General features: G+C 40.1%; 1 protein-coding gene across 1 annotated transcript in view; it reads left to right on the top strand.

Annotated features, from left to right (window-relative positions):
• Nucleotides 1–15143, top strand: part of ulk4 (unc-51 like kinase 4) — a gene marked incomplete at both ends in the record, with an annotated part of 82249 nt that extends 67106 nt beyond the window's left edge. Inside the window, 5 exons of the mRNA XM_080038860.1 lie at nt 240–406; nt 2211–2312; nt 7007–7186; nt 10029–10117; nt 15083–15143. Of these exons, the coding sequence (XP_079894986.1) occupies nt 240–406; nt 2211–2312; nt 7007–7186; nt 10029–10117; nt 15083–15143 (599 nt within the window). The remainder of the gene's footprint in view (nt 1–239; nt 407–2210; nt 2313–7006; nt 7187–10028; nt 10118–15082) is intronic.
• Between the last annotated feature and the right edge of the window lie 1174 nt (nt 15144–16317).

The raw sequence follows: 16317 nt of genomic DNA, 5'->3' as shown, positions 1-16317 counted from the left end.
ATATTTCATAAAGACAATGGAGCGATAAACAGCTAAAGTGCTTCAAATGTTCCAGTATGTACAGTATGTGAAGAATGTATATTTTGTTAACATGACCTTGTGGGTAGGTTATTTATGGTCTCACCTTTGCAAAAGTGAATGTACTTACTGGTAATGTCTGAACCCAAATGTATGTTTTTGTACCCTAGTCATTGTATCTAAAAGTAACTTCAACCAATGTTTTCTCTTCTACTGCACAGTCCTAATAAAGGTGGTGGCAAGCACCCTCTCAGAAGCTGCACTGCTCCACCTGGATGGAGAGGGGCATGCTGGGAGGAAGGTCAGCAATCTTGTGTTACAAGCCCTTCTGGAACTGCTTCACAACATCCTGAAACAAACATCTGTTGTTGTTCGCTCCGCACTGCAGGTATGAACACAAACACAGCTAAGAATGGCAATAATCACCTTGAGCAAGGCAATATTGTTTGCTGGAAGAAAAGAAAATTCTCATGAGGAAAGAAATTACGCCTTTTTGAGTTATTCAGCAAAAAAACATTTTCTTAATGAAAACCGATTAACCATTAATTTCAGTATAATGATGTTAGAAGTAAATTCCACTGCTTACATTTGATTAACAAATCTGTTAAGTCATCTTTATTTTGTTACTGTTCGCAAGTTCCAAACCAATATCCTTACAAACCTATAACATCCATAGTGTACTTATAAGTACAACATATATTGTGCATTTATACGGTCCTTACAATGAAATTATAAAATAGCCACAATGGCCTGCCTTATATTTTCTTTAAGACTTTTTAAATTATTGTTAGCTGTGTGTTAGTTTGTTTTGCTGTATCATGTTGCCTTGGCCCTGGTGTATTTCTCGCATTGATCACCAATTTTTACCAGTTTCATCTCTGTTGAGCACAGGATCCCCAAGAAAATCACAAAGTCAACTCCTTCAAAATGTTACCCTTGTATCAAGTCTCTAGTGTGTGTGTGTGTGTGTGTGTGTGTGTGTGTGTGTGTGTGTGTGTGTGTGTGTGTGTGTGTGTGTGTGTCCATTGATGTGTACAGTGGAAGCTAGCAGATTTAAGCAACTGCAATATGGAAGTTGTGGAGGAAGGGGATGAGGTCCCGAGTCTATGGGACACACAAACACACACACACACACACATGCACTCATACTCACAGGCATACACAGAGGGGCCTGTCTGGCTATGTCCCTGCGGCCTCATTATCACCACTGGCTTTGTCCTCAGCTTGCCTCCCTACACACACATACACTCACATGTACACACCAGCCCCCATCTCCCCATAGTGTGCACCCCCTCCCACCGCATACATATTTATGCCTGGACAGGGGGTGGGGGGGACTAAAGGGGAGGCAGGGTAAAAGACTGGGTAGAGGAAAGAAGGACAGAAGAGGGAGTTAGAAGGAAGGAGAGAGACAGAGATGGAATAAGTAGTGAGCAGAATGTGCAGCGAAAATCAATTCTGCCAGAAATGCAAAGCTCATTAAAAAGAGACTTCAGCCAAAACCAAATTCATTTGGGTAATAAGGTCTGATAAGGAGAGAGGACGTGACTAAACCTCTCTCCCCAAACTATTACTCTGTTGGTCAAGAGAGAGAGAGAGAGTCAGAGATTATATATACTACAGAAGAGAGAGAGAGAGAGAAGAAGTGACTTTGGGAGAAAGAGAGAGAAAATATGTGGCAGTATTAATCACATTATTCCACCTCTAATTGGCCTGAAGTTCCACTGTGGGCATGAGCTGAACTAAAATAAGACAAAGTGAAGGACAGAGGTTCTAAGGAGGGGGGGGGGGGGGGAAGGAAAGAAGAGAAGGTGATAAAACTTAAGTCTGAAGAAGATTGCTGAATTTGTATTGTATTTTGTCATATTGGGTTAAAGAAGGATTCAAATAACCAAACATATATCTATATTATATAACTATTTCCTCTCTTAGTCAGTGTGTTTCTGTCAGTCTGTCAGAATCTGTCTTTGGCAGGTCTCTGGATCCATCATTATTGACTGTCAAATCTCTATAAATGATTTAGTGTGTGTGTGTGTGTGTGTGTGTGTGTGTGTGTGTGTGTGTGTGTGTGTGTGTGTGTGTGTGTGTGTGTGTGTGTGTGTGTGTGTGTGTGTGTGTGTGTGTGTGTGTGTGTGTGTGTGTGTGTGTGTGTGTGTGTGTGTGTGTGTGTGTGTGTGTATGTGTGTGTGTAGAGCCAGAGGCTATCTTGTCCAGCAGTAGAGATGGAGGCAGCAGAGACGCTGCTCCTCGAAAACCGACCCCTGAGCCAACTCAGCACACACCTCATTCACATGGTGAGACCAAATCTCACTGAGCCTGTGTGTGTGTGTGTGTGTGTGTGTGTCAATGCCTTGCATGATTCATGCATAAATATATTCTGTGCTAGCTTGTTTGTTTGTCTACTGTATTTCCAAATATTTGCCTAGTAAATTGAGACAAACTGTATGTATGCATATTTTGTGAAATAGTGTTTGAGTGTGATTACTTACAGTTCCAACCACTCTGGTTGAAATTGAAAGTTAAAACTTATGTACTTTTCACCAATTACTGTCTCTTCAACTGTTACACCTGTTACATCTGATTGTAACACCACCTTATCATTGAGAAGTAGTTTTCATAAATTCATTTGAATTGCTAATAACAAACTAGTCTGATCTCAACCACAGAGCTGTTTTGTAGCTAAATTAAAGGACATCTAAAATATATTTTGAATCTAAATGTTAAACAGATTTTAAGTGAACAAAAATTATTTAAAACTAGAACATTTCGCAGAAATTTTTAATGGCCCTGCCGGCCAACCGCTATCCCAGCATTTGCGGCACCTTGAGAGGCTCTATTAGCTGCTAAGCCCCGCCCATGCAACAACGTTTTGGTCGATGGCGGCTAGGTTTTTCACGCTATCTAGCTCATCTTCTACAGACATGTGTATCTCAGTCCCCCGAAGCTCCGTAAAAAACATGTACGTTGATTCTTTGAAAATTATAAAAGTTAATGTGAAATAACTGTTTTTCCCTTTATAGAGATAGTGCGGAACGCATCATAATCGGCGGCCACGCCCATCGTGGGGGAAAACAATACACAGCGCTTCATCCACTTTATATTGAATGACACCCATATTCGGCAAACAAACTTAAAGAGGACCTATGATGCTTTTTGACTTTTATGACCTATAAACGTGATGATGATTCATAGTCATGCTTAACCATACTAAATTATCAAATAATGACTTACATGCATTTCAACGTATTCCCTGCTGACCGTCTGGGGTGTCTGTGCAGAGCACTAAACACTATTCTAACCAGTCGAGAAGTCACGTGTTCAAAGCGGTCTACCCTTTGTAACTTCGTGACGTCGCATGTAACTTCGTGTCGTCACCACGCGGATGTTTCCATGTATAGTAATGCTGTCACTTCCCTGTTCGCGTCTGCCTCGCGCCCTTATAGGTCCATGCTCGCGCTTCCCGCCACTGAAAGTGTTCCGGAAGGAAGGTAACCAATCACAACGGAGTGGGGTTTGCAGGAGGGGGGAGGGGAGCGGAGATTGCCGAAGCACAGGCGGAGGGAGCGGAGATTGACGAAGCACACACACTCAAGTGTTGACAGGACGTGCTGGATCGCCAAAATAAGAGAAAGAGCTTCCCGAAAATCTACATAGTTTTTTGTGATGTGATTCGTGTCAGGTTGCTCTATAGCAGTGTAAAACAAGAAATTAAGACCAGAAAAGTAGTATAATAGGTCCTCTTTAATAAAAACGTAATACGACATGCCTTTCACAAATACACGTTACTTTCTTTAAAGCCACCACTCTTGTCTGTCTATACGAGCTGTTTTTGTGAAAAATTATTGAGTAATTTTCGATATCGAGACAAAACTCTTAACTAATGTATGCTGTATGCTAGGCTAATGTTAGCCTTTTGCTGTAGGCTAACCCTCACGGACGGGAAAAAACACCTCAATATTGAAAATTACTCAATTATTTTTCACAAAAACAGCTCGTAAGGACAGACAAGAGTCGTGGCTTTAAAGAAAGTAAAGTTTTTTTGTAAAATGGATGTTTGAATAAGTTTTAATTAAGTTTGTTTGCAGAAGACGGGTCTCCTTCAATACAAAGTGAATGTAACGGTGTTCAACGGTTTCCCCCACGATGGGTCCGACCTGACAAAAACACCTCAATATTGAAAATTACTCAATTATTTTTCACAAAAACAGCTCATATAGACAGACAACAGTCGTGGCTTTCAAGAAAGTAAAGTTTTTTTGTTAAATGGATGTTTGATTACGTTTTAATTACGTGTGTTTGCAGAAGACAGGTCTCCTTCAATACAAAGTGAATGGAACGCTGTTCAATGTTTTCCCCCACGATGGGCGTGGCCTATTTCATGCACTGTCTCTATGCAATGTATCCCCAAAAATTCATGGCTGACTCCTATTGTACAATAGGCTTTTTTTGTTAATTAGCTTCACCGGGACCTGACTAAAATATTTCCTCGCAAGCATTTTCATTTGGGGCTTAAAAACAGTGCCACCATGTGGCAGACTGCGTAGAAAAGTAATAGCACACCACGAGCAGTAGGAACGTATGTCCTACAAAATCCTTGTACTAAGTGTAACGGTGTGGGAGGAGTAGCAGCTAGAAAATGTAACATAGGAATTCCAGCAATAGCAATATGTGCTGCCCTTCTGGCAGGCACATCATTAGAACGTTTTCACACACAGAATTAATCTATTTATACCCGTAACTAGATCCACAGCTTCCACCCAGACTAAATATGTCCATTTTCAAACTTGTTCCCACGTCTGACTGCACTGTGAACACATACACTACTAATCTAGCTTTTTTAAAGTTATTCTTTTATGTGCTGTCTTCCAAGAAAGTTCCTAAAATGCTTCAAATGCAATTTCATGCACACATTCTGTCTGATTCCTTCATCCAGTTCTGTTAAAGTTACAGGTTATGTAGTTTCCTGCAAACATACTGACTATCTGTACTACATGATGTATTCATAGTGTAGGTTTGTTATGTAAATACAATCATTGCACATTGGCCATATATTTGATGCAGATGATGGTTTTAGTTTACTAACATATTTATTCTACAGTCATTACAAATATATATTCCAGAAATCTGCAGAAAGGGCTTTCATTTATTTTAAGTGCCAACACAGAATGTGATGCAAACTAAAAAACAGGAAGATAAATTGGGTACAATCTGAGCCTTTTTGCTGAAAGAAATAGTTAAATGTTATCACAGCAGCCATTTATATATACACTAATGAGGGTTTAATGACCTATTAAAATCAGATATTGAAGTATAATGTCATGCAAAATAACTCCCTCCTCTATCTGCACTCGGAATCTCAAAATTATGATTGAAGTAATTTTGGAGTTACGGTCACATTTACTGTAATTGCTTAATGGAAGATGGTCTTTGTCTCTTTCCACTTTGTTTACATAAAAAAATTAAACATCATCTGCAAATGTTTCAAGACAGAATAGTGAGTTAGATGAATAACTGCAGTTGGAGAAGAGAAAGTAAAGGGGTTCTGGTTCAAAGGAAAGAAATAGAGGTGAGCAGAGGACATTAGATTGACAGGTGAGGGGAGAGGAAAATAAGAGAATCCATGCAAAAGAGCCAGGGAGCTGTGAGGCGTGCTGGGAAGTTGAGGACATAAAGGAGGGGGGTCAGGAAAGTGGGAGGAGGTCTCAAGGGACACCACAGAGGTTTTTACTTATACTTGACACATTGAGTGCTGGGTGGGCGTCTGTGTGTGTGGTTGTGTTTGAGAGGGTCGAGGGGGCAGCTGACACACCCCCAGCCTCAACACAGCCCCTTTGCCCCATGGGAGATTAGTGGGATAGAGAGAGCAAGAGTGTCAATATGAAATCTGAATTTAATCATTAGAACTGCAAAACCGGCTTGTGTTAAAAGAATACAGTTCTTAAGAGTAGGGAGCTAACAATTGATGCATGGTCTAGTATTTGTATGTCAAAGGGTCAATAACTATTAGTATATTAGCTAAGAGGCACACAGTTTGGAGTAAACAATTTGATCCTGGCAGCTTGCTTGTAACAGTTGTTGATATTTACTTGATATAGTCTCCAAATTAATTGATAAATCCAAATAAAGAATATATACTGTATATATATATATTTAATTATGTTTTATCATGAAAGCTACAAAATAACGTTTCATCTCAAGGCAAATTTTGCACATAAAGGATCATGCTTCATGTGACTTAATTGCTTGAACAAATTTCAGATTTCAATTTCAAATATTGTATATACAGTGCTGTGTGAAAGTTTGTGAACCCCTTGAGCCTTTGGGAATTTTATTTATTTTAACCATTATTAATTAATTTTTATCAATACCAGTATTTTTTATATGAAATAACAGAGGTTTTTTATCAATTCAAAATTTTTCTTTTCCGGAAATCAACTGTTAAAACAGATAAAACAAATTATTTGACAAATGTTGTATGTGCAAAAGTTTGTGAACCTTGAGCTGCATTGCTTAAATCGAGCAAGTAAACACAATCGGATGGGCCAAATCGAGTGATGAAATAATAGACCAATGTAATGAGAGATATTTAGGGAAGAAATTGGGTGGCACTAGATAAAACAAAGATAAAACCAGGTCAGTTTAGGCTCACCAAACTGAACCCATACAGGTCAGACATGCTCAAAGGGGAAACAATCTCAGAGGATCTCAGGAATATAGTTTTGATGTTGCACATTTGTCTGGGGACAGCTATAAATTCATATAAAAAAGTTAATTAATAATGGTTAAAATAAACAAAATTCCAAAAGGCTCAAGGGGTTCACAAACTTTCACACAGCACTGTATGATGTGTACTTTAAGTGCAACTATAATAGGAAAAAGAATTCAGTGGATTCCCTTACATACAGCCCATAGTACAGGTAGAAACTTGAACACAGTGCAGGGAGTTATTTCATCCTTCCATTTATTAACAGATTTCCTCTATTTGTAGCTGTGTTCTGAGAACCAGGAGGTTTGGGAGGAATCTTTTCATTGCCTGTCCCTTCTGGTTCAGCTATATGGAGGAGAGGGTTATGACTGCCTGTCGCCTTCCTGTTTGAAAAGCTTTTCACACATGTTGAGCACAGTGACCCCTGAAATCCCACGCACACTGAGGATCGTCAAACGACTGGTAAGTATAATGCATGCCTAGACAGACACACAGAAACAAACAGACAAAAAACTATGCACACTCAGAGAAACTTTCACTGAAATATCATCACAGATATCAAGTTATGGTCCATGTTTGTCCCTTTTCAAGTGCAAGTACTGATCATATCGCAGCACTAATCATGTGTGAATGTCTCATCATGGCACTGTGTTTTATTGGTTTAAAAATGAACTGCTGCCAATGCAGAATGAAAATATTGGAATAATAGAAAAAGACTCAGTGCAGACACACACTGACAGAGACAGCCCTGGTTTGCTGCTATTGTGAAAATAGAGTAGTTTCATCAGAACTAAACTGACAGGGGAGCTAGACATAGAGGGAGAAAAAGTCCTGGTTTGTATCTGCCTGTCACTGTCTGTTCCATTGTCTGTCCAGTTTTGTCTGATACTCAAAAGTATTTGTAGTACAGGCCAAAAATGGTTGACTCGTAAGAGAGCACACTGCAGTGAAATGTGCAGTAAAGGAGGTTGAGATATTTAGTGACGCTTCTACTCCCCAATCATGCTAATAACATTAGCTACATGATAACGTGGCGAAAACTGATGAAGCTGCATCTTACATTTACCATAATTAGGCAGGTTTTAACAAGGTGGCAGTGTGTTGCCTGAAACCAACAATAAGACAACGCATAAACAAATCACTAATTGACATACCACGTCAGACAAAGACTCTTGTGAAGCAGTCAAACCACAGTGGTGTGCATTCTACAGCCTCACTTTCCCAGGAAATAAATCCATATTGGATGATTTTGAGGTACAAGATTAACATTCATGTAGCATGGAGATGAATACTGGCATACAGGTAAAGCATTTTACTTTGACACCAAAGACCAGACCCAGGTTTGCATCCTTTCTCAGGCCAACAATTAATGCTTTCCCGTGTGTGTGTGTGTGTGTGTGTGTGTGTGTGTGTGTGTGTGTGTGTGTGTGTGTGTGTGTGTGTGTGTGTGTGTGTGTGTGTGTGTGTGTGTGTGTGTGTGTGTGTGTGTGTGTGTGTGTGTGTGTGTGTGTGTGTGTGTGTGTGTGTGCGTGCGTGTGTGATTGTTCAGAGAGTGAGTTTGCTTGTGTATTTTTGATATCTCTCAATATACCAAGAACCTGCCAACTGAACCTACCACACAAGCTCACAGACTTACCTTTTTCTTTTGTTCTGTCTGTCTGTTATAGCCAATGTGTCCCTACTGTGTTTAACCCCTTTGCTAACAGGTACAGTAACATTGCGGTGTGTGTTCTCTATCCTGCTCACCACCCTGAGCAACACATACAAAACTGTGTGTTTCAGCCATTTCATTGTAGCTAGTGCATGAGTACCTAAGAAACTCAGTGCAAGGAGCAGAACTAATTTAATTGCTCAGAAAATACCCATTCAATTTTCTGCACGTTTATTAATTTGACTCATTGCACATGAGCATATTTTTAAGGATTCAAATGTTGATTGTAAATGCGTACTCACCATTCTCTTCCCCCACCTTATACTTTTTTCCTATTGGAATCAGGAGCTAAAGTTTTAAATAAACTGTTTTAAAGTTTCAAACAAAGACTGAAATCAATATCATATTACATTTGCTAAGTTTGAGTTTGAATCTCATTATCAATCAGTCGGCAGAGAACAATGTCCAACAGACGTTCATTATCTACAAATCACACTTTTTTTACAGGTATACCAATAAGACATGTTCTCTCAAATACACACTGACTCACTCTTACAAGTGCCTGCCCTTCAACAAAGGCTTTTTAATTATCTTTCATTGACTTCAGGGCCCTGTTAATCTCAATCAAAGACCCTGCTAATAGCTTGGAAATGGCAGAGGAGGAGAGAGAGAATAAATCAAGTCTGAAAGGTTGACATTTTCAATATTTTTCAAAACGTAACTCGGAAAGACATGTTCGGCTGGAAACATGCAATGTACACAGAAATATATTTCTGAGATACAATGTGTTTGTATCCATCAGTCCTCTACTCTGTCTATTTGCCTCCCATCTGAGTGATAGAGTCAGGGTGTTGGTCAGGCAGAGATGGCGGAGAGAGAAGGGTTGATTAGTTGATGGGTAAATGTGTTAAGTGGATAAGTGGTAGGCCCATATAAATGTTCAATCTCACTGATGGGTAAGGCGAGGTTTGTTAGTTTTTAAGAAAAGTAAGGAAGTGGGGGGGAGCATCTTTGTCTCCTCCTAACCCCGTTGCTTAGCAACAACTATGCTGTGTCGCCGTAGAGACAGGTGATGATGTCACTAGAGATCAGAGAGAACACAAGGACACACACTCACAAAGCAGTGTGTGGTACAGGTGTTCCTGGTGGATGTGTAGCCAAGACATCATGGTGTTGGGGAGACATATTGGTACCTTAATTAATGAACAGAAACAAATGATTCAGTAAGAAAATTCAGTAAAGGAAGAGAGGAGAAAACTCTTTATCCGACTCAGCGGATAACTTAAGAAATTCATGGAGCACAATTATGACCACAACTGAGAAGCATAAGGAATCTATTATCTGGACTGTAAAATAAGGTATAATGCAGTAAGGTCACACTGTGTGTATGTATGTGTGTGTGTTATGAAGCTTGCACACTATATAAGTGATCACTGTATGAATATAGAGCAATTTAACAGGTATATCAACATAAATATATCGCTCACTTCGCCTTTAATCTCAGTGTGCCATCTCCCAGTTTTTAACAATACCACACTTGCACACTATGAAGTACAGTGACGATGGTGGCCCGCTGCCTTAAATGGAGATTGATGTATCGTACCTTCAGTCTTTCTCATGCCCTTTCTTCTTCCTCTCTCCCTCTCTCTTTAGGTGCAGACTACAGAGCGATCCGATTGGTTTGAATGCCCTGAAGGGGTGGAGCTAATGACCCTTCTGCGGGAAATAACTACATCCAACAGGTTTCATGTTTTGGCTGTTTAAGTGTGTGTGTGTGTGTGTGTGTGTGTGTGTGTGTGTGTGTGTGTGTGTGTGTGTGTGTGTGTGTGTGTGTGTGTGTGTGTGTGTGTGTGTGTGTGTGTGTGTGTGAGTTGCTTTACATAGAATATTTGGCCGTTCATATGAGGTGCTTATTTTTCTCAGTAGCGTATATGCCTAAAGCCTGGTTTCCACTGAGCGGTTAGGTGTGGTGCAGCTCAGCGTTTCCACTTTACAAAGTTGGAAAGGGTAGCAGAATAATCGAACCATGCTGCACCGCTTTTTGGCACCCTTTCGTCAGGGTATCATGCCATCCCAAAGGGTCCCAGAAGGGTTAAGCTACACACTGCAGTCAGTTGATTCGTCTAGTCACCTCGGCAAGGGTGAAGTGCCCAGAAAAATGTCGGCACGCAGCTCTTTGTTTTTTGTGTAATGTTTCCTCTTACTTGATAGGTGGGCTACACTGTCCCGATGCTACTGTGTCACATAGTTACGTAGCTGCTGCAGCCAGCGCTGTTCAGCAGCATTGAGCCAGACTGTATAGGCTATACCCTGACTACCAGGTTTGGGTACTGTCTGCAGTGCAATAGCAAGCCAGATCCAGGGCTACCGTGTCCAATTGTGACCTGCCGAACTGAACTGTGCTGCTCAGTGGAAATGAGGAATACGTGTTGAAACCCTTTCTCAAAAGATAGGATTCAGATATGTCTCCTCCAGCTCTATCATTTATCTTATTATGTTATGTATGTCTGCACATCCCAATGCATTACACATTTCAAAACTAATCTTTTTCTGGTTAATTGTAGGATGTAAGCTTCTTTTATAAAGATATTTTTGGGGCATTTTCACCTTTATTGGATAGATGCAGTAGGCTATTACATCTTGTCCATTAAATGTCCCTGTTTGTAAAACAGTGAATCAGACCAAATCTAAACATGAGCTTTGTTATGGCAGAATCTTATAAGCCTTAATCCATTTTATATTAACATATGTAAAATATTTTAAATAGTTATGAAAAAAAATACTACTTTTTCATTTATTTCTCTAATATCTCAGCACTTATATTTACCACAGATGCCAACAATAATTGTATGTGTTCGTTGGTGTGTTCATGTGGGCACCTGTATCTTTGCATCTGGCTTCCTTTTATGAGTACATCTTCTGAATGTGTGTTCCCCCTTTGAGCCAAGGGTTTTGTCACCGTAGCAACCATGCTTCCTTTGATCGCTTGATGTATGAGACCAGCGACCTGTTACACACAAACACAGATACACACACACACGTTGTGCATACACACACAAACACACAATGAATACACACAAAAATTTGCTTTCAGCCCCTTCTATATATAAACTCCCTGTCTCTCAATCACACACACACCCTGTCAGATCGATAATAAAGGTGTATTGTTGTTCTGCAATAGAGGCCTCTCCCCCCCTCTTTTTTCCTCTGTCACCCCTATTCTTCCCTTTATTTTCCCCTCTAAACCCATGTCTCCTCTCTCTCCCTTCCATTTTCTTTCTCTTTTCCTAATTTTCTTTCCCCCTCTTCTTTCTCCCTCTCTTGTGCTTTACCTCACCCACTTCTCCTCTCTCCTCTCCTCTGTGGCAGATGAAAGCAGAGATCAGCTCTAGCCTTTGAAGTGGCGGAGACTGGCACACTCCCACTGGTTTAGCGGTAGGAGGAGGGGAGCAGAGGTTTTAGGAGAAAGGGCAGGAGATGAAAGGAGTTATGAGGAGAGAGAGAGGGAGGGGAGGAGGGGGGTTTAATTGAGAGGATGAGAGAGGAGACGGGAGAAGAGAGGGGAGGTCTAGGCTGAGATCCTAACCCAAATGATGTCATTCAGCCTTTACCATGGCAACCTGAGGAATGCCTTTTCAAAACCTCAAGCCTGACCAAGTGCAGAGGGAGGGGAGTAGTGTCACGCATACCTCTCCATCCTGAAGAAAAGCCTTGAGGCCCAAAACCTGATCCTTAGTTTATTGCTGTGTTCAGTGGAACATGAAGCCATCAGCCCACTGGGTTCTGCTCTCAGCAACTTTGCAGAGAGTCTGTCCTAAAACTTTTATGGATCCAATTTATGCTCTTCAAAATCCCCAACTTTTAAGAATGTGTAAGGCCTCTGGGAGCTAAGTTAATTAGGTTAATTATGTAATTATAATTAACTAAGGGGGTGGGTCTCTGCTGGCCTGGCCTGTCAGCCTGCTCTCCAAGACACCTGGAAGGAATACCAGGGGAGGAGAGAGTTAGATTACCGACAGCCTGCAGGGTCTAAGCCGACCCATTGTTTTTCGCCACAATATATATATATATTTGTTTGTTTGTGAAGCACAACCAATTAATAAAAAAGCCAAATAGACAAGGACCAACGTGATAAAAATGTACCATACAGATATTTGCAGATTTCTGTGTTAAAGGCCTACTTCACCGGTTTGAATATGAAGGTGTATTGAATTCTGAAATCCTATGTAGTATAAATGTGCGAAAAAAATTAAAATCGGTTCATCCTAGCCTGAGAAAAGGCAGAAAGAGTGTTTTTTTTAACCCTATATTTCTCTTTCTCGTGACATCACAGAAAGAGAAATATATAGGGTTAAAAAAACGTACTTTGTAAATATTACTGTGATGTCACAGTAAAAGACATCACAGTAATATTTACAAAGTAAGTTTTTTTTTTAACTCACGAGAAAGAGAAATATAGGGTTAAAAAAACACTCTTTCTGCCTTTTCTCAGGCTAGGATGAACCGATTTCAATTTTTTTCGCACATTTATACTACATAGGATCTCAGAATTCAATACACCTTCATATTCAAACCGGTGAAGTAGGCCTTTAAGTAACACACTAGTATACTATTGATACACTATACAGGTCCTTCTCATATAATTAGCATATTGTGATAAAGTTCAATATTTTCTGTAATGTACTGATAAACATTAGACTTTCATATATTTTAGATTCATTACACACAACTGAAGTAGTTCAAGCCTTTTATTGTTTTAATATTGATGATTTTGGCAAAAAAGTAAAGAAAAACCAAAAATCCCTATCTCAAAAAATTAGCATATTTCATCCGACCAATAAAAGAAAAGTGTTTTTAATACAAAAAAGTCAACCTTCAAATAATTATGTTCAGTTATGCACTCAATACTTGGTCGGGAATCCTTTCGCAGAAATTACTGCTTCAATGCGGCGTGGCATGGAGGCCTTTCAGCCTGTGGCACTGCTGAGGTGTTATGGAGGCCCAGGATGCTTCGATAGCGGCCTTAAGCTCATCCACAGTGTTGGGTCTGGTGTCTCTCAACTTCCTCTTCACAATATCCCACAGATTCTCTATGGGGTTCAGGTCAGGAGAGTTGGCAGGCCAATTGAGCACAGTAATACCATGGTCAGTAAACCATTTACCAGTGGTTTTGGCACTGTGAGCAGGTGCCAGGTCTTGTTGAAAAATGAAATCTTCATCTCCATAAAGCTTTTCAGCAGATGGAAGCATGAAGTGCTCCAAAATCTCCTGATAGCTAGCTGCATTGACCCTGCCTTTGATAAAACACAGTGGACCAACACCAGCAGCTGCCATGGCACCCCAGACCATCACTGACTGTGGGTACTTGACACTGGACTTCAGGCATTTTGGCATTTCCTTCTCCCCAGTCTTCCTCCAGACTCTGGCACCTTGATATCCGAATGACATGCAAAATGTGCTTTCATCCGAAAAAAGTACTTTGGACCACTGAGCAACAGTCCAGTGCTGCCTCTCTGTAGCCCAGGTCAGGCGCTTCTGCCGCTGTTTCTGGTTCAAAATGCGGCACCTGTAGCCCATTTCCTGCACACGCCTGTGCACGGTGGCTCTGGATGTTTCTACTCCAGACTTCCGCAGGTCCCCCAAGGTCTGGAATCGGCCCTTCTCCACAATCCTCCTCAGGGTCACCTCTTCTGGTTGTGCAGCGTTTTCTGCCACACTTTTTCCTTCCCAGACTTCCCACTGAGGTGCCTTGATACAGCACTCTGGGAACAGCCTATTCACTCAGAAATTTCTTTCTGTGTCTTACCCTCTTGCTTGAGGGTGTCAATGATGGCCTTCTGGACAGCAGTCAAGTTGGCACTCTTACCCATGATTGCGGTTTTGAGTAATGAACCAGGCTGGGAGTTTTTAAAAGCCTCAGGAATCTTTTGCAGGTGTTTAGAGTTAATTAGTTGATTCAGATGATTAGGTTAAGAGCTCCTTTAGAGTACCTTTTCATGATATGCTAATTTTCTGAGATAGGAATTTGGGGTTTTCATGAGCTGTATGCCAAAATCATCAGTATTAAAACAACAAAAGACCTGAAATATTTCAGTTGGTGTGCAATGAATCTAAAATATATGAAAGTTCAATTATTGTCATTACATTATGGAAAATAATCAACTTTATCACAATATGCTAATTATATGAGAAGGACCTGTATATTGTAAAACTGTATGGAATGTGCATGGCCTTTGTTGCAGTGGTTGCAGGTTCAAGTCCGAGCCGTGGACCTTTACTGCATGTCATCCCCACTCTCTCTCTCTGTCTCCCCATTTCAACACTGTTCTATCCAATAAAGCTTGAAAATGCCAAAAAAATCTCTTTAAAATAATGGTATGACATTTGTATCATTGCCATGTTAACGGCAACAACAAAAAGTATGCAACTTAAAGAGGAAAGTAAAATACTAAGCGAACCAAGATCATTATCAGCCAGTTAAAATCAGTGCTCCTAGCAAAAGAAACACCTGAAAGATAGACAGTTACACGCCTACTCCAGTGCTGTTGTCTTCCATACTGAGAAATCCCTTCCATTACATTTATTGTCCTTTTCATCTCTTCTTATTTGATTATTCACTTTAAAATAAGTCAATCATATGACAATAATTTAATTATTTATGTGACTAGGTAAATAACATACCTATCTTTTTTTTTTCTCTGTCGTAGGTGTCATGACGATGTGGTTTCATTGGCTACTGATATCCTCAAGGAGATCTCTGGATCCTAACGGCTTCTTATCTCCCAACCAGAACCATTTCAGAACTTTAAAGATACTTATAACTGGTGTCTGCTTTTTAGACTTTCTTTACATTTTCAGGTAATCTTTTCTGAATAATCAGTCAATTGTCAGTTTGGAATAAAATATCTTAACTTATTTTTAATCTCTTGGTCATTTTGAGTTCACTATTTGAAATTGGACTGGATTTAAGCTTAATATTATTATGTATATTTTGTGATTCATAAATAGTACCAGTTTTAAACAGCAGGTGAGTCAGTCACCTAAAAGCTTTGGGACATGACTGAATCTGACCATGTGGTAACAGTGTAGCCTTCCTTAGAAATTGGGTCAATGACAGTAATAAATATCCCTGTGTTGCTAAAATAATTTGACAGTTCAATCAAAACATCCATCTAGTGTCAATCAGACTGTACAGGATTACAGCATGAAAGTTAATTTAAACTGTCACATCTCGGCACTGGCTTCTGGGTTTGTCTAGACCCTTCCATGCAGCATTATGTGGAGCATTAGCTCATTAGTTCACGTGTCTGCCATCAAATATATGTCTGTCTGTAATGTGACATGATCACACATTTCTACTTCGTCTGATTTTGATTTTAGCTATGAGGAACACAGTGCTCCACTACTGCCAGCCGTTCTCTTTCCTTAATGCCATCGCACAATGTGAAGTGTGTCTTATCAGGAATTATGAAGTCACTCAAATGAAGGTGTTCTGCCTGCTGGCAGCAGGGACCAGTGCCATCAGCATTGTTAAAGACTGGGGTAACTCTATAAGGAATGGTTTGGTGTCGCAACATGTAGGTCCATGCATGTTAGGTCATAGCTTTGGATTTAAGTCATTCTGCAGATCCAATGCACATCTGGTTTCTACTATTATATATGCAATTGATTTAACTGTATAAATTGGACATATTTGCATATAATAACATTTCAATTTATGATGACGGGTGTATTTGCACGGAAAGAGGTGTGCCTTATACTGTATATTGGTAAGGGGCAGGATGAGGTCAGGAAGGGCATGGATCTTGTTGGAAATGTTTAGTCTTGGGATGCCCTCTAAGCATCCCAGCCATCCATAGACACTTGCAAGCTTTTAGTTATTCCTGATAGGTTCTCTTTAACATGCTAAAGCTGCAGCATACATTGATCAGTTGTGTAATAT

This window comes from Ammodytes marinus (assembly GCF_949987685.1).
Source record: "Ammodytes marinus genome assembly, chromosome: 13".
Classification (NCBI taxonomy): domain Eukaryota; kingdom Metazoa; phylum Chordata; class Actinopteri; order Uranoscopiformes; family Ammodytidae; genus Ammodytes; species Ammodytes marinus.
The sequence above is the reverse complement of the archived record's forward strand: the minus strand, read 5'-3'. Positions and strand labels throughout refer to the sequence as shown.